The 18,374-nt window shown below is 48.8% G+C and overlaps 2 protein-coding genes across 3 annotated transcripts; both read left to right on the forward strand.

Moving 5' to 3' along the window:
• Nucleotides 1–3,460: 3,460 nt before the first annotated feature.
• On the forward strand, nucleotides 3,461–7,990 carry LOC110298252 (kallikrein 1-related peptidase b1). 2 transcript variants are annotated; one of them, XM_021167385.1, is made up of 5 exons: nucleotides 3,461–3,542; nucleotides 5,938–6,097; nucleotides 6,887–7,173; nucleotides 7,270–7,406; nucleotides 7,789–7,990. In XM_021167385.1, exons 1-5 carry the CDS (start codon nucleotides 3,497–3,499, stop codon nucleotides 7,942–7,944), a joined length of 786 nt encoding a protein of 261 aa, XP_021023044.1. In that variant the 5' UTR covers nucleotides 3,461–3,496; the 3' UTR covers nucleotides 7,945–7,990. The 2 variants fall into 2 exon arrangements, with proteins under 2 accessions (XP_021023044.1, XP_021023045.1); XM_021167386.1 differs by having other exon boundaries at nucleotides 3,497–3,542; nucleotides 7,001–7,173; nucleotides 7,789–7,969.
• A 4,798-nt stretch (nucleotides 7,991–12,788) lies between these two features.
• Nucleotides 12,789–17,046, forward strand: LOC110298250 (kallikrein 1-related peptidase b9). The gene is made up of 5 exons (XM_021167382.1): nucleotides 12,789–12,864; nucleotides 14,999–15,158; nucleotides 15,954–16,240; nucleotides 16,337–16,473; nucleotides 16,845–17,046. Exons 1-5 carry the CDS (start codon nucleotides 12,819–12,821, stop codon nucleotides 16,998–17,000), a joined length of 786 nt encoding a protein of 261 aa, XP_021023041.1. The 5' UTR covers nucleotides 12,789–12,818; the 3' UTR covers nucleotides 17,001–17,046.
• Nucleotides 17,047–18,374: the final 1,328 nt, after the last annotated feature.

An 18,374-nucleotide genomic window follows, 5' to 3' on the forward strand; every position in this document is an offset into this window, starting at 1 on the left:
GACCATCTCTGGGCTGGTAGTCTTGGGTTCTATAAGAGAGTAGGCTGAGCAAGCCAGGGGAGGCAAGCCAGTAAAGAACATCCCTCCATGGCCTCTGCTCAGTTCCTGCTTCCTGACCTGCTTGAGTTCCAGTCCTGACTTCCTTTGGTGATGAACAGCAGCCGAATAAACCCTTTCCTCCCCAACTTGCTTATTGGTCATGATATTTGTGCAGGAATAGAAACCCTGACTAAGACAAAGAGTGACTTAGAACCATGTCCTGTAGGACAGAATAATACCCATCTTGGGAAAAGGGCCATGCTGCTGCTGCTGCTGCACAGGACTACAAACCACTGTCTGTTTAGAGGGACATAGCCACAGCTAAGAGTATCAGTGAACTTCTGGAGAAGGGCCAGAGAAGGACAGAAGGCTAGACAGAACTGGAAATCTACCAACAACCCTGGGTAGGAGGAGGCACTGGGGTTCAGTGGAGGTTCCCCAGACACCCTTGTCCTTGCCAACACTTACCGATGCCAATGCTGAGGAAATTGAAGATGAAGTCTATCTTCCTTCAGGTGGCAGCAGACTGGTCGAAAGGAGAAGAACATGGTAGGCAGGAGGATGAAGCATAGTGCCAGAGCCAGAATTATGAAGCCCTTGGTCATGTGAATGTGAACTGAGCAAGAAAATTGGAAAGATAACTACAGTCATTAGTCATTCAAACTTCTCTCTCTCTCTCTCTCTCTCTCTCTCTCTCTCTCTCTCCCTCCCTCCCTTCCCCCATCTCTCTCTAGATTTCTCTCTCCTTCCTCTCACACCATGTGGAGCATAACCTAAGTACTCCAACAGCTGGGGGGCGGGGGTGTCTTCTCATGTTATGACTGAGCAGTTAGAGACACATTGATCTTTTCTGTTCTAAATACAAGGTAAAAGCAATCGAGGGGTCTTGATGTTTCTTTTTTGGCAGAAAATTTGCATAGCTGTAAGCATTGTCAGCACTATGCTGAGCTGAGTCTGCAGCACATGCCTGTGATCCCTGCAAGTGGGAGGAGGATCAGAAAATCATGGTTGTCCACAGATACACATTGAGTTGGAGGTTAGCCTGGGCTACATAGACCTATCACAAACAGTGCAGAAGAAGGAAATGTAGCTGTCTAGATCCATCCCATAATGAGGGTCAGGAAATGGTTCAGAGGTACAGCACCTGCCTAGTCTCCAATGAGGTTCTTCTGAGGGTGTGGCTCAGAGGTAGAGACCCTGTGGAGTGTTTGTGTAAGGCACTGGGTGCTGACTTCGGGAACCCCCTCCTCCTCCCCTATAAAAAAGAGGTATAAAGGAAAAAACCATCACCTCCACTCACATTAACAAAATCATTCCCTAGAAATTCTAAAATAACTCTACTGCAAGTCACAGAGTGTCCCACCAACAATGATGTCCAAACTGTGAACACAAACCTAGACCCCAGAAAGACTCCGGGGACAGCGGCAGTATCCCACCCACACAGCCACCTCTAGAACACAATGGAAGGAACCCCCAGTCTATATATTCACTGACCAGTGATTTGTCCCACGTTGTCACATTTATGCCCCCTGCAATCAATCCAGAAGCAGATGAATCCAGTGTATGCTCAGTGCACATAGGTAATAGCACATCCATTACACTAAACACCAACAAAGTGACCAGGAAGATGAACAGGGGGGACCAGCCACGTAGGACAAAATTTTAGTCCTTCTCTCAGGAACAGAACAGGACAGCAGGGGAGGGAAAATATTCTGGGACCTGGATCTTTTCTCCCCTCTCTCTCTCAATGCATACAAACCTTCATCCTCTTCCTCATTTACATATCCCCCTCATCTACAAAGAGTTCCCTGTGGATGCTGTTTGAAGCTCATCTCCAGCACCTCTTCAACTCTTTCAATTCTCATGCACTGGACTCTTTCCGTGCAGTACACCTATATCAAACTCCAGCATGATTATGTATGCTTGAACACATACAAAAAGATCAAGTGCATGAATGAACTCACAAGTGGATGAATGTATGCTTCCTCTCACGTCCTTTAGAGCAAAGAACACTGTAGTTTTCAGAAGAACTTGGGCAGAGAATCCAAGGACTCAGAGGAGAACTAGGTGACCAACTGATCACCAGCTCCTCACTTACCCTGGATTAGGGCTAGCCTGGTCTTCTTGGAGCTTACAGGGCACACATGAATACACCCAGGTCAAATATGCTAACTGCCATCAGAGCTGAAATAGTCTAGATGCTCAACAAGAGTGATGGGTCTGAAACCTGCAACAGTACGTAGGTGTCAAAGGCTGGGTATTTCTGTACCAGAACCCATGCTGACTTCTTGATGTTTTAACGTTTGAGACAAAGCTTCCCTGTGTAGTTTCACTGACCTGAATACACTATGTGCACAGTCTAACCTGGACCTCACCAAGATCCACCAGCCCCTAACTCCTAAGTTCTGGGATCAAAGGTGTGCACCAAAATATGCAGCTGCCAAAATGAATCCTTACTGAAAGGCTCCTGGACAGAAGGGACATTTTCTGGTTGCTGTTTCTTGAGAAAGGGTCTCACATGAACCCAGGCTTGGCTAACCTCAAAAAGTAGCTCACGATCTAGGAGATGAGGAAGGGAAAAGTCATAGTGACCCCAACATTGTTCAGGACTGGTGACACTCCCCTGGAATAACCTGAATTTTCATACTTTTGAATAAAAGACTGATCAGGCCATAATAATGAGCACCATAACTTTTATTCATTTTATTTTATAGGTTTGTTTTGAGACAGCTCTCTATATAACCCTGACTGTCTTGAAAGTCACTATGTAGACTAAGTTGTTCTATATCACAGAATACTAGAGCCTAAAATCACACAGATCCTCCTGGCTCTGGCTTCAAAGTTCTGGTATTAGAGGAGTGCACTACTATACCCTGCTCCCAAGCTTCTCTTAGAAACAATAAAATTAGTGATCCAGAGTTCCAAGTCCAAAAAGGAAGCATTTTGGCATTCTCCAAGAAAGGATTTGTATCTGCAGGGAGCTTGCAGCCCTCTGGGCTGTCACTTGTGAAAGAATCTGTTCTAACTGCAACTTTCTGGGATAATCTTGGTCTTGAGGTACAGGACCTTCCTTTGAGGTGTGGGTAGGCAACACTCGCTCCACTACCCACCATTCACACCAATTCACCATTTCCACGACCTTGCCATCTGGCTCCGGTACCCGGAACACTAACAGTTCCAGAAACAGCAGGAATTGCCCTCCCAATCTCATCCTTGGGAAGGTATCCAGGGTGACCTAGGGCCTACTGGATAGCGGGTGCAACGAGGCCACCCCATACCACAGCCAGGATGGTGCAAGCAGGGAGTCCACCTCTGTCAGCAAGGGCAGGGCTTTGTCAGCATCTGGGTGGCAACAGGACAGGGGAGGGGCTGTGGGGAGAATGAGGGTTTTAAAGTCTCCCTAAGGAGCCTCAACAGCTCCAAGCTCACTGCCTGAAGCTCCTGGAGACCTCTTCCCATGTGGTTCCTGATGCTGTTCCTAGCCCTGTCCCTAGGAGGGATTGGTGAGATGAGGGAATGGGAGGGGACACAGCCCTGACTCTCCTGCTGCCTTAGGCCCTGGCTGTCCCTTTCCCCTTGCCCCTCTCCCCAGCTACATCATGAGCACCACCTGCTCCTCCTTCTCTGCCCTGCATACTGCCAGGTCCCTCACTGTCCTTGCTCCCAGAACAGACCCCTGTCCACTTCCACTTTCCAGAACTTTCTCCTCTTCCTTAGACACCTGACCATCTCTGGCCTTCTCCAGTCTTTCTAAGGAACCCAACCTCTTACCAAACTTAGGACCTCGGGTTTCCCTACAGTTGATTATTTTTCCTAGAGCCTCATAGTGCAAACCCTGAGTCAGAGGCCTGCTTAAATCCTCCAAAAGAGGCTTAGTCTGTCTAGCAACTGCCACCCTTCAACTGTGTTTGTCACATCCTGACAACTGGTGCTACTCTTCTTAAATTGCCCAGTTTCTACCAAACCCTTCACTTCTCTAATTGGCTTGTGATATAAGATTGGTTACTCCCCTTTGTGCTGTGGGAAAAATGTGCATAAACCTATCCAATCACTTTTTGGTTTAGTCTGGTTTTTTAGAGAAGGGGTCAGGTGGGAGACACCAGACATGGACATCACGTATCTTCATCAATCACTCGCCACCCGAGTCTCTCACTGTATGGAGAGTTCCAGTTAGGCTATGATGACTGTCCAGCAAGCCTCGGGGGAATCCTCCTGTTTCCACCTCCCCAGTTCTGGGATTACAGGTGCACAGCCTCAGACCTGACTTTTTCCTTGGGGTCTGGAAGGTTCAGCTCCAGTCTTAAGGTTTACATGACCAATCTTGTAGCAACCAAGCCATCTCTAGCCCAGCTCTTGGGAATAAGTTCTGAGTTAGTGTCTCATGATGTAGCCCAGGCTTCTCTTCCATCCATGGCAATCCTTCTGTCTCAGCCTTCTGTGTACTGAGGTTACGGAGAAGTGCAGCTATGCATGGCTTGCCAAGATTTTCTCTGTTTCCAAATGCTGTCGCTTGGCCTGCTCTTCCCTCTCATGCCTCACTGAGACTAAGGCTCCCATCTCATCTCCCTAGAGCTCCACTGCACAATTCTAGTTCCCACTCTGTGCAGGACACCACAAAGACCCCAATGCCTAACTCTAGTACCTCACATCAGCTTGGCCTGCCTCTCTACCTCAGAGTGGCCTAACTTGCTGTAACCATGTTTCCACTCTTGTCCTGAGGCTGCCACCAAGAGAACCCTGAGCCGCTCCAATACCCATATCACTTGCCCCACATCCACAAGAAGCAGATACTATCTGCCACAGACCCCCAGATTTTCCACCTCTAACTGCTTGTCCCATATCAAACTCCTTTCTTAGGGAGATCCACACCTCTTAGATGTCATCTCCACCACAGACACGAACAGGAGCCCATGCACCTTTTATCTGGATCCCNTCATTCTCTCCATCCCAGCTNCCACTTCATACCCAACCAAAGAAACCCCAAATCAACCCCAAGCTCCCTTTCCTGGATTCATTTATTCATTGAAATCCAGATTCCTGCGACCTCACCCTTTCCAGAATTCCCAAAACCCAGTCAAGGCAGTGACCTTTTCTCAAGCCTTGGAGACTCTAAATTCCAAATCAGAGGATTCTCATTGGAATCAAAATGAACTGGAACTCTCTGTGTCTCTCTCTGTCTCTGTCTCTTTCTCTCTCACTGTCTCTCTCTCTCTCTGCCTCTCTCTCCGTGTCCCTCTCTCTTTCTCTCTTTTTCATTCCCCATCTGTCCTTTAGTCAAAATATCACTATAAAGTGATATCCAGAGTGGTTGTACAAGTTTGCAATCCCACCAACAATGGAGGAGTCTTCCTCTTTCTCCAGCATCTGCTGTCACCTGAATTTTTGATCTTAGCCATTCTGACTGGTGTGAGGTGTAATCTCAGGGTTGTTTTGATTTGCATTTCCCTGATGATTAAGGATGCTGAACATTTTTTCAGGTGCTTCTCAGCCATTCGATACTCCTCAGATGGAAAGAGAGGCCCATAGGTCTTGCAAATTTTATATGCCTCAGTACAGGGGAAAGCCAGGGCCAAAAGAGTGAGTGGGTGGGTAGGGGTGTAGAGAGGGAGGGTATGGGGGACTTTTGGGATAGCATTGGAAATGTAAATGAAGAAAACACCTAATTAAAAAGAAAATTAAAAAACTATAAAGTGGCCTGACACTATACCCGATTCATGATTCTAGAGCTATTTCTGTACCCACAGCATAGATCTCCCTATCCAAGACCAGCCATATACGGGTCCTTTGCCCGGATCACCTGACAATGTCCCTTGAACCCAGTCCTGCTTGACTTTGTCCCCCAAAAGTGCACCTCCCTATGTGTGCCAACTCTCCCCTCCCCCATTACTCCTGTTGCAGATGCTGCACCTCCTGTCCAGTCTCGGGTGGTTGGAGGATTTAACTGTGAGAAGAATTCCCAACCCTGGCATGTGGCTGTGTACCGCTACAATGAATATATATGTGGGGGTGTCCTGTTGGATGCCAACTGGGTTCTCACAGCTGCCCACTGCTATGACGAGTGAGTAAGGGTGGAGACAGAAAAGCAGGGTGGCAGCCATAGATCATGACTCTAGGACAAGCTGGGGTAATGTAGGGCAGGCGGTTAGGGCTGGCAGATATATCCTAGGTCTCTCTTTGCTCCTCCATCCAGCCTTGGGTTCAGAGTACTGTTTCTTTCTTTTCTGTCTTATTTTTTTGTCTGTCTGTCTGTCTACTGTCTGTATTAACATCAGAGTGTCTTCATGGCCATCTCTCACTGTGTGTCTCTTTCTTGGAACTCTGACAACATCTGTCTGGGTCTGAGTCTCATGTGTTCTCTTGTATCACTACTGCCCATAGTGGGGACAAGTCCTAACCAGCCCTTGATGATAGAACGTGCTGTCCATGAAGGTAGGCTGTGAGAGAAGTCCTTACTCTCCTCAGACCAGATCTGCATTTAGGACCTTCTGCCACTCTGAGGACACACAGAGAAGGGCTGGTCTTAACTGGAGCTGGGTGAGGTAACTGAGTTCAGAGAGAAACCTGGATGCTGGGAAGGGAGGAGAGAGTTCAGACCTTGGGCTGCAGGCCAGGCCTTACCTGCTGGGGAAGTACAATCCTGTCCTAGCTGCACCTGAGCAGCTCTCAAGCCTGCCGCTCCTCCATAATACTTCTTCCAAGTGTGTGGCTGTCTGTCTGTCTGTCTTCTTGTGTTTCTCTCTCTGAGTCTTTCTCTTCCTGTTTCCCTCTTCCCCCTCTTCTCCTGTACTTTTTCAACTCTCCTTGGTTGCCTCTTCTCAATCTCTCCATGTCATTTCATGCCCTCTAGAAAGAACAAAGTTTGGCTGGGGAAAAACAACCTTTACCAGAATGAACCCTCTGCTCAGCACCGATTAGTCAGCAAAAGCTTCCTTCACCCTGGCTACAACATGAGCCTCCATAGGAACCACATCCAACATCCTCAGGATGACTACAGCTATGACCTGATGCTGCTCCGCCTCAGCAAGCCTGCTGACATCACAGATGTTGTGAAGCCCATTGCCCTGCCCACTGAGGAGCCCAAGCTGGGGAGCTCATGCCTAGCCTCAGGCTGGGGAAGCATTACACCCGTCAAGTGTGAGTCTGGTCCAAGCAACACAGCTGGGTGTGGAGGAGGGGCAGAGAGGACGTAGCTGGCCCCTGCTCACCACCCTCTTGCTTCCTGATCCATAGTCCAATATGCAAAAGATCTCCAGTGTGTGAACCTCAAGCTCCTGCCTAATGAGGACTGTGAAAAAGCCCACATACAGAAAGTCACAGATGTCATGCTGTGTGCAGGAGTGAAGGGTGGAGGCAAAGACACTTGCAAGGTGAGATAGCCTCTCCCTCTTCCTCTAACCATGAGGTGAAGGGCTGAATGAGAGAACTGAGGTCCTTGGTTCCCACTTCAACACCCTGACTAGGCAGGCTCTTTGCATCCTTCCCTATGGAAGGGATGTGCCCTGGGAGGGGAGGATCCTGTAGCTGGTACTATTTCTCCTCTGTGACTTCACTTAGGGGACTGTCTAGTCAACCCCTCACCCCCCACCCCATGTCTTGGGAAGAGATGGTCTCCTAAGATTTGTATTCTCACCTATTGAACAGAGCTGACTCTTCGAGTCCCTGTGTTTATCCCCTGGGAGTCAGTTCCAGGTTGTCATGTAGGACTCCAAAGTCAGGTCCTTCCTACTGCTGTCCCTTTCCTTCTCTCAGGGTGACTCAGGAGGCCCACTGATCTGTGATGGTGTTCTCCAAGGTATCACATCATGGGGCTATAACCCATGTGGTGAACCCAAAAAGCCAGGCGTCTACACCAAACTTATTAGGTTCACCTCCTGGATCAAAGACACTATGGCAAAAAACCCCTGAGTGACACACTGTCTCCTGTTCTCAATAAAATCCACCATGCAACAAAGGAGTTCAAGATCTGACATTCTCTGTCCTACTGGAGTGCGGTACAGTCTGACAGTCTCTGTCCTACTGGAGTGTGGTACACAACCAAGATTCCCTCAGCTAAGGTCAGGACTTCCAAAGTAGATCAGCAAGGGACAGGTGTACATGTATGTTGCCTAAAGGGATAGGATTGAAACAAATGCAGACAAAAGGCTCAGACAAACTCAGGGATGCCACTTCAGTCTCCTCTGGCAAGGAAAATGCTCAGATCACAGAGCAAAAATTTAGAGACACCAGAAAGTTCAACTGTAGCTATTCTCAAGCCTACACTGGAAGTAGAAGAGATGATAAACAGTCAGACACAGAGAATTTAGACAGCAAATCAAGTTGTACTGAGGTGGGGAAGCCAGGAAGGAGGCAGGGGTGTTAGGTTAATTAAGCTTTGACTTCCTGGGTAGGAGTCTGTCCACAGAAGGGCAGGGACTAGTCCCAAGGCTATGCTACACAGTGTCTACCTGGGGCCCCTGGAAGGGATGTCTCTGGTAGGGCTAGACCAAAGGATGAAGAGTGACTTAGAACCATGACCTGTGGGGCAGAGAATCACCCATCTTGGGTAAAGGGACCCACTGTTCCAGCTGCATGGGACCACAAACCAGTGTCTTCTAAGTGGAACATAGCTTCAGTTGAGAGTACTGGAGGACTTCCCGAGGAGGGTCCCTGGGAAGACTCAGGCAGCAAGGAGTAGGCTCTAGCCCAGGGAAATGAGCTTGCCAACTGTGTCCCAAGGGTGCTACCTGCTCTTAGGGGAATTAAGAGACCTCAAGGGAGGTCTGATGGAAACTGAATTACAGGAATATAGGTGGAGGCATCTGGCTGCAGAGACTCTTCAGTGTCCTCAGAAATTGTGGTGTCCCTCTATTGGGGAGCCCTATGTTAGTTTATAGAGCTGGTTACAGCTGACATCATCTGGGCAAACTCTCAAAATTTTTACCCAAAATGGACTGCTCCCGCATCAACAACCACTGTTGTCACGAGGCCCAACAGAAATAGCTGAGCCTCCACTCCATGGAAGGCAAACTATACCTCCACATCTGCACTTGGTTGAGGAAGGACAAATTTCCTGAAGGAAGAGTCCTCATGGGTACTCTACTCAAAGCCACACCACAAGTCCCAACTCCACTCTGAATGCTGTCCCCCTCATCTGGGGTACACTTCTGCCCTGCCCAGACCTCAAGCTTCCATCTGAGTCCCTGCCCTCACCAACCCAAAGCATCAAGACCATGGCACACCAACACAGTTAGAAGGCCAGCTGGTAGGATACCTGTGGCCTAGGGCACAGCCTATTGCATTTGAGCACAAAGAGAGTCAGCCTGAGGAGAATCAGGAGCCCTGTACTGAGGTTGGCTGAGAGGAGGACAAAAGGGTAGATAGGGAACACCGCCACCCCCAAAATAAGAAAGACAGAGACAAACTCCCTGACCTGTCACAAGTAAACACACATGTGTATACTCATAAAACACACACACACACACACTAACAGACAGGACAGACGGATATACACTCAGAGGGGAATAGAAACTGGGAGATAAGGCCTTCAGTCACAAATAGTGGGCATAAGCTTTTAATCCTAGCTATTTATGATGCCGAGACAAGAGAATAGCATATTCAAAGCCAGAATAGTCTACAGAATGAGTCCACAGCCAGCCTGAGCTACAGAGAAAGCTCAAGAAAAACACAGAGACACCCCTCTCCCTAGGAGCAGCAGAACTGGAAATCTAGCCCCACCTCTGGGTATGAGGGGGCTCTGGGGTTTGGTGGAGGATCCCCAGTCACCCTTTCCTTTGCCAACACTTAAGGATGCCAATGCTGAGGAAACTGAAGATGAAGTTTATCTTGTTCAGGTGTCAGCAGACTGGTCGAAAGGAGACGGACATGGTGGACAGGAGGATGAGGCATAGTGCCAGGGACAGAAATATGAAGCCGTTGCTCATTTGAATGTAAACTGGGGAGAGAAGTTGGAGAGATAACTACAGTTTCCCCACCCCACGCCCTCCCCCCCCCTCTCTCTCTCTCTCTCTCTCTCGCTCTCTCACTCTCTAGCTCTCTCTCTCTCCTTCCTCTCACACCATGAGGAGCCCAACCTAGGTTCTCCAACAGCTGGGGAGGAATGTCTTTTCATGTGCTGCCTGAGACGCTTAGAGACACATAGATCTCATCTGTCTCCAAATACAAGGTAAAGGCAGTCGAGGGATCTTGGTGTTGTGTCTTAGTTGGCAGAATATTTGCCTAGCTGTGAGCATCCTGCATTTCATCCTCAGCACTGTGCTGAGCTGAATCTGCAGCGCATGCCTGTGATCCCTGCCCTTGGGAGGAGGATCAGAAAATCATGTTTGTCCACAGATACACATTGAGCTGGAGGCCAGCCTGGGCTACATGAAACCCTGTCACAAACAAGTCAGAGGAAGGGAATGCAGCTGTCTAGAATCCATCCCACAAAGAGGGGCAGGACATGGTTCAGAGATAGAGCACCTGCCTAGAGTCCACCAATGAGGTTCTTCTGGGGGTGTAGCCTAGTGATAGAGACCCTGTGGCCTGTGTGTGTAAGGTTCAGGGTTCTGCCTTCAGCAACATCCTTCCCCACAAAAACAAAAACAAAAAGGAAAAAAATCATCTCCACTCACATTACCACAATCACTACCTAGAAATTATAAAATAACTCTACTGTCACTTGTCGAGTTACCTACCATCAATGATGCCCCCACTGTGAGCCCTAACCTACACACCCAGAAAGACTCTTGGGAGAGTGTCAGTGGCCCTCCCCCACGTCACCTTTACCACCCAATGGAAGGAAACCCCAGTCCATAAATTCATTGACCAGTGAATTGTCCCACGTTGGCAAAATTATGCCCCCTGCAGCCAATCCAGAGGCCAATGAAGCTATCATATGCACCGAGCACATAGGTAAACCGCACATACATTACACCAAACACCAACAAAGTTGCCAAGAAGATGGACCTGTGGGAGGAGCCACATAGGAAAAAATTTCAGTCATTCTCCCAGGAACAGAGAGTAGGTAAGCTGGGAAGGGAGAAGGTTCTCTGGACCTGGTATGCTTCTCCACTCTCTGTCAATGCATACAAACCTTCATCCTCTTCCTCCTTTCCTTTCTCCCAACTCATCTACAACCAGTTCCCTGTGGATGCTGTTTGAAGCTCATCTCCAATAACACTTCTACTCTTTCCATTCTCATTCACGGGCCTCTTCTGATGCAGTACACCTATCTCAAACTCCAGCATGATTATGTATGCTTGAGGATATACAAAAAGATCAAGTGCATGAATGTACTCACAAGTGGATGAATGCATGCTTCCTCACTTGTCCTTTAGAGCAAAGAACAGTGTAGTTGTCAGAAGAACTTGGGCACAGAGTCCTAAGAGAACTAGGTGGCCAATTGATCACCAGCTCCTCACTTAACCTGGATTAGGGCTAGCCTGGTTTTCTTGGAGCTTACAGGGCACACATGCATACACCCAGGTCAAATGTGCTAACTGCCATCAGAGCTGAAATAGTCTAGATGCTCAACAAGAGGGGATGGGTCTGAAACCTGGAACAGTAAGTAGGTGTCAATGGCTGGGTATTTCCCCTTCTCTTTACCAGAACCCATGCTGACTTCTTGATGTTTTAACATTTGAGACAAAGTCTCCCTGTGTAGTTTCACTGGCCTGAATACACTATGTGCACAGTCTAACCTGGACCTCACCAAGATCCATCAGCCCCTGCCTCCTAAGTTCTGGGATCAAAGGTGTGCACCAAAATATGAAGCTGCCAAGCAGAACCCTTGATGAGGCTCCTGGAGGGAAGGGACATTGTCTGGTTGCTGTTTCTTGAGATAGGGTCTCACATGAGCACGTGATTGGCTAAACTCAATATGTAACTTAGGATATAGGAAATGAGGAAGAGAAAAGTTATAAGGACCCGCAACATTGTTCAGGGTGGTAGACTCTACACTGGAATATCATGAATTTTCATACTTTTGAATAAAACATTGATCATGCCATGATAATGTGCACCATAACTTCTATTTATTTTATTTTATTTGGTTTGTTTTCAGACAGCTCTATATATTACGTGGCTGTCTTTGAATGTCACTATGTAGACTAGGTTGGTCTACATCACAGAATACTAGAGCCTAAAATCACACAGATCTACTTGGCTTTGGCTTCAAATTGCTGGTATTGAGGATGTGAACCACTAGACCCAGCTCCCCAACTTCTCATAGGAACAATAAAAATCAGTGATCCAGAATTCTATGTACAAAAAGGCAAGCATTTTGGCATACTCAAAAAAAAGGATTTGTATCTGCAAGGAGCTTGCAGCCTCTTGGCTATCACCTGTTCAAATAATCTGTTCTAACTGCTACTTTCTGGAATAATCTTGGACTTGAGGTACAGGAAGATCTTTAGAACTGGGGGTTGGGAGTCACTTGCTCCTCCATCCTCCTTTCACACCAACTCACCATTGCCCCTGACCTTGCCATCAAGCTACAGTTCCAGGAACTCAAACAACACCAGGAATAGCAGGACCTGCCCCACCCAATCTCATCCCTGGGAAGGTATACAAGGTGACCTAGGGCCTACTGTACAGCGGGTGCAACAGGGCCCTCCCCTCCCACAGCAGGGAGGGTGAGTGCAGAGAATCCACCTCTGTCAGCAATGGCAGGGTTTTAGTCAGCATCTGGCTGCCAACAGGGCAGGGGTGGGGCTGTGGGGAGAATGAGGGTTTTTAAAGTCTCCCCGAGGAGCCTCAAAAGCTCCAATCTCACTGCCTGCAGCTCCTGGACACCTGTTACCATGTGGTTCCTGATCCTGTTCCTAGCCCTGTCCCTAGGAGGGATTGGTGAGATGAGGAAGGGGGAGGGGTCACAGCCCTGACTCTCCTGCTGCCTTTGGCCCTGGCCATCCCTTTCCCCTCTCCCCTCTCCCCTCTCTCCTCACCCCAGCTACATCATGAGCACCACCTGCTCCTCCTTCTCTGCCCTGCACAGTGCCAGGTCCCTCACAGTCCTTGCTCCCAGGACAGACCCCTGTTCACTCCCACTTTCCAGAACTTTCCCCTCTTTCTTAGACACCTCACCACCTCTAGGCTTCTCCAGTCTTTCTAAGGAACCCAAATTCATACTAACCTTAGTACCTGACATGTCTCTTGAGTTCATTGTTTTTCCTAGAGCCTCATAGCTCAACCCCTGAGTCAGACAGAGGCTTGCCTAAATCCCCCACTAGAGCCTTAGGTTGTCCAGCAGCTGCCAGCCTTCAACTGTGTTCTCCACATGCTGACAACTGGTCCCACTCCTCTTAGCTTGCCCAGTTTCTACGAAAACTTTCACTTCTCAAATTGGCCTGTGACAAAAGATTGGGTACTTCCCTTTGTGCTGTGGGAAAAATGTGCACGTACCTATTCAATGGCTTTTTGGTGTACTCTGGATTTTGGAGAAGGGGTCAGGTGGGACACGCCAGGCAAGGACAACATGTATCTTCATCACTCACTCACCACCTCAGGATGGGACTCACACTGAATGGAGAGTTCCACTTAGGCTATGATGGCTGTGCAGCAAGCCTCAGGGAAATCCTCCTATTTCTGCCTCCCCAGCTCTGGGGTTACAGGCACACAGCATCACACATGACTTTTTACCTGTGTTCTGGAGGGTTCAGCTCAGGTCCTAATGCTTACATGGCAAATCCTTTAGCAACCAAGCCATCTTCAGCCCAGCTCTTGGGAATAAGTTCTGAGTTAGTGTCTCATGATGTAGCCCAGGCTTGTCTTCATCCATGGCAATCCCTCTGCCTCAGCCTGCTGTGTACTGAGGTTACAGAGAAGTGCAGCTATGCATGGCTTGCCAAGATTTCCTCTGTTTCCAAATACTGTGGCTTGGCCTGCTCTTCCCTCTTATGGTTCACTCCTTGCACCACAGGCTCATGTCCTGTCTCCCTAGAGCCCCACAGCACAGTTTTAATTCCCAATCTTTGCAGGACACCACAAAGACCCCTATGCCTAACCCTAGTTCCTCACATCAGTGTGTCTTCCTCTCTATCTCACAGTGGCCTGACTTTCTGTAACTATGTTTCCACTCCGATCCTAGGCTGCCTTCAAGAGAAACCCTGAGCCTCTCCACTACCCACATCATTTGCCCCACTTCCACAAGAAGCAGATCCTGTCTGTCACAGACCCCCAGAATTTCCACCTCTCATTGCTAGTCCCATATCAAACTCCTTTCTTAGGGAGATCCACACCTCTTAGATGTCATCTCCACCACAGACACGAACAGGAGCCCATGCACCTTTTATCTGGATCCCCTCATTCTCTCCATCCCAGCTACCACTTCATACCCAACCAAAGAAACCCCAAATCAACCCCAAGCTCCCTTTCCTGGATTCATTTATTCATTGAAATCCAGATTCCTGCGACCTCACCCTTTCCAGAATTCCCAAAACCCAGTCAAAGCAGTGACCTTTTCTCAAGCCTTGGAGACTCTAAATTCCAAATCAGAGGATTCTCATTGGAATCAAAATGAACTGGAAGTCTCTCTCTGTCTCTGTCTCTGTCTCTCTGTCTCTGTCTCTCTGTCTCCTGTCTCTGTCTCTCTGTCTCTCTCTGTCTCCTGTCTCTGTCTCTGTCTCTCTGTCTCTCTCTCTCTGTTTCTCTCTCTCTCTGTGTATGTCTGTCTGTCTGTCTATCTCTCTCTCTGTGTGTCTGTCTGTCTGTCTGTCTGTCTGTGTCTCTTTCTCTCTTTTCATTGCCCATCTGTCCCTTAGTTAAAAACTATAAAGTGGCCTGACACTATACCTGATTCCTGATTCTAGAGTTATTTCTGTCCCACAGCATAGACCTCCCTATCCAAGACCAGTCATATACGGGTCCTTTGCCCAGATCACCTGACAATGTCCCCTGAACCCAGTCCTGCTTGACTTTGTCCCCCAAAAGTGCACCTCCCTACATGTGCCAACTCTCCCCTCCCCCATTACTCCTGTTGCAGATGCTGCACCTCCTGTCCAGTCTCGTATTGTTGGAGGATTTAAATGTGAAAAGAATTCCCAACCCTGGCATGTGGCTGTGTACCGCTACAATGAATACATATGTGGGGGTGTCCTGTTGGATGCCAACTGGGTTCTCACAGCTGCCCACTGCTATTACGAGTGAGTAAAGGTGGAGACAGGAAAGCAGGGTGGCAGCCAGAGATCATGACTCTAGGACAGGATGGGGTACTGTAGGGCAGGGGGGTGGGACTGGCTGTAAGTCTATCCACGACCTCCTAGGTCTCTCTTTGCTCCTCCATCCAGCCTTGGGTTCAGAGTACTGTTTCTTTCTTTTCTATCTTATTGTCTATTTGTCTGTCTCCTGTCTGTATTCACATTAGAGTGTCTTCATGGCCATCTGTCACTGTGTGTCTCTTTCTTGGGACTCTGACAACATCTGTCTGGGTCTGGGTCTTGTGTGTTCTCTTTTATCACTACTGACCATAGTGGGGACCAGGCCCAAAGGGTCCCTGAGGATAGAAAGTGCTGTCCCTGAAGGTAAGCTGTGAGAGAAGTCCTCACTCTCCTCAGAGCAGCTCTGCCTTTAGGACCTTCTGTCCACTCTAGGACACACAGAGAAGGGCTGGTCAGAACTGGATCTGGGTGAGGTAACTGAGTACAGAGAGAGCTGGATGCTGGGGAGGGAGGAGAGGGCTCAGACCTTGTTCTACAGGCCAGGCCTTACTTGCTGGGGAAGTTCAGCCCTGTCCTACCTGCACCTGAGCAGCTTTCAGGCCTGCTGCTCCTCCCTGCCCCTTCTTCCAGGTATGTGCGTGTCTATCTGTCTTCCCATGTTCCTATCTCTGAGTATTTCTTTGTTTTGTCCTCCCTCCCTCTCCCCACTCTTCCCCTGTACTTTTCCCACTCTCCTTGATTGCCTCTTCTCAATCCCTCCATGTCTTCCATGCCCTCTAGAGAGAACAAGGTTTCGCTAGGAAAAAACAACCTATACCAAGATGAACCCTCTGCTCAGCACCGATTAGTCAGCAAAAGCTTCCTTCACCCTGGCTACAACAGGAGCCTCCATAGAAACCACATCCGACACCCTGAGTATGACTACAGCAATGACCTGATGCTGCTCCGCCTCAGCAAGCCTGCTGACATCACAGATGTTGTGAAGCCCATCGCTCTGCCCACTGAGGAGCCCAAGCTGGGGAGCACATGCCTTGCCTCAGGCTGGGGCAGCACTACACCTTTCAAGTGTGAGTCTGGTCCAAGCAACATAGCTGGGTAGGGGTGAGGAGCAGAGAGGACTTAGCTGGCACCTGCTCACCACCCTCTTGCCTCCTGATCCACAGTCCAAAATGCAAAAGATCTCCAGTGTGTGAACCTCAAGCTACTTCCTAATGAGGACTGTGTCAAAGCCCACATAGAGAAGGTGACAGATGTCATGCTGTGTGCAGGAGATATGGATGGAGGCAAAGACACTTGCAAGGTGAGACAGCCCCTCCTGCAGTGAGGTGAAGGGCTGAAAGAGAGAACTGAGGTTCTTGGTTCCACTTCAACACCCTGACTAGGCAGGCTCTTTGCATCCTTCCCTATGGAAGGGATGCGCCCTGAGAGGGGAGGATCCTGTAGCTGGTAATATTTCTCCTCTGTGACTTCGCTTAGGGGACTGTCTAGTCAACCCCTCACCCCCACCCCAAGTCTTTGGAAGAGATGGCCTTCTAAGATCTGTGTTTTTACCTATTGAACAGAGCTGCCTCTTAGAGTCCCTGTGTTCAACCCCTGGGAGTCAGTTCCAGGTTGTCAAGTAGAATCCAACTGCCAGGCCCTGCCTTACTCCTGTCCCTGTCCTTCTTTCAGGGAGACTCAGGAGGCCCACTGATCTGTGATGGTGTTCTCCATGGCATCACATCATGGGGCTTTACCCCATGTGGTGAACCTAATGTGCCGGGCGTCTACACCAAACTTATTAAGTTCACCTCCTGGATCAAAGACACTATGGCCAAAAACCTCTGAGTGACACACTGTCTGCCTTTCTCAATAAAATCCACTATGCAACAAATGAGTTCAAGGTCTGACATTCTCTGTCCTACTGGAGTGTGGTACCCAATTATGATTCCCTCAGCTAAGGTCAGGACTTCCAAAGTAGATTAGCAAGGGACAGATGTACATGTACTGTTGGCTAAGTGGATGGGACTGAGAATAATGCAGACAAAAGCTCAGACAAACTCAGAGATGCCACTTCAGTCTCCTCTGGCAAGGAAAATGCTCATATCACAGAGCAAAAATTTAGAGACACCAGAAAGTTCAAATGTAGCTATGTTCAAGCCTACACTGGAAGCAGAAGAGATGATAAATTGTCAGACACAGAGATTTTAGACAGCAAACCAAGTTTTATTGAGTTGGGGAAGCCAGGAAGGAGGTAGGGGTGTTAGGTTAATTAAGCTTTGACTTCCTGGGTAGGAGTCTGTCCACAGAAGGGCAGGGACTAGTCCCAAGGCTATGCTACACAGTGTCTACCTGGGGCCCCTGGAGGGGATGTCTCTGGTAGGGCTGGACCAAAAGATGAAGAGTGACTTAGAACCATGTCCTGTGGGGCAGAGAATCACCCATCTTGGGTAAAGGGACCCACTGTTCCAGCTGCATGGGACCACAAACCAGTGTCTGCTAAGTGGGACATAGCCTCAGTTGAGAGTACTGGAGGACTTCCCGAGGAGGGTCCCTGGGAAGACTCAGGCAGCAAGGAGTAGGCTCTAACCCAAGGAACTGAGCTTGCCAAATGTGTCCCGAGGGTGCTACCTGCTCTCAGTGGTAGTTATGGACTTCAAGGGAGGTCTGATGGAAACTGATTCACAGGGATAGAGGTGGAGGCATCTGGCAGCAGGGACTTGTTGCGTCCAACTCGACCAGCAAGGAAAACGCAACCACCAGTTCTTCTTAAAGCAGTTTACTCAGGCAGCTTCTCTCTTCAAATCCCCTAGCCTCTCTGGTTACAAGTGTTTTTCTCCACTCCAGCCACAACCACGCCCCCACCATTCACCACAGGTCACATCACCTCACCAGGCAGGCTTGCTCAGCCAATCAGGGATTAAGGGCGGGCCATCCACCAAACATGGGCTTGTTTACAGCCTGGAGCATATTTCCATCTGGCTGGCCAGGGAGCCTGGAATGGTTTCCCATAATTCCCCCTTTTATATTTTTTTTTGAGGAAGCTCCATGGATGAAGATAGAGGTCTGATCCCCAGTGTGCAGAAATAGGGGCCATGTACAGGATTGACTCTTAGGCTCACAGGTTTTTACCCAGAGCAACCCTGACCTGCTCCTGTGCCGTTTTTTCTGGGGGAAGGACACTAGGACACTCAACCCTCATGCAATCAGACATACCTCCCA

This window comes from Mus caroli, chromosome 7, assembly GCF_900094665.2.
Source record: "Mus caroli chromosome 7, CAROLI_EIJ_v1.1, whole genome shotgun sequence".
Classification (NCBI taxonomy): Eukaryota; Metazoa; Chordata; class Mammalia; order Rodentia; family Muridae; genus Mus; species Mus caroli.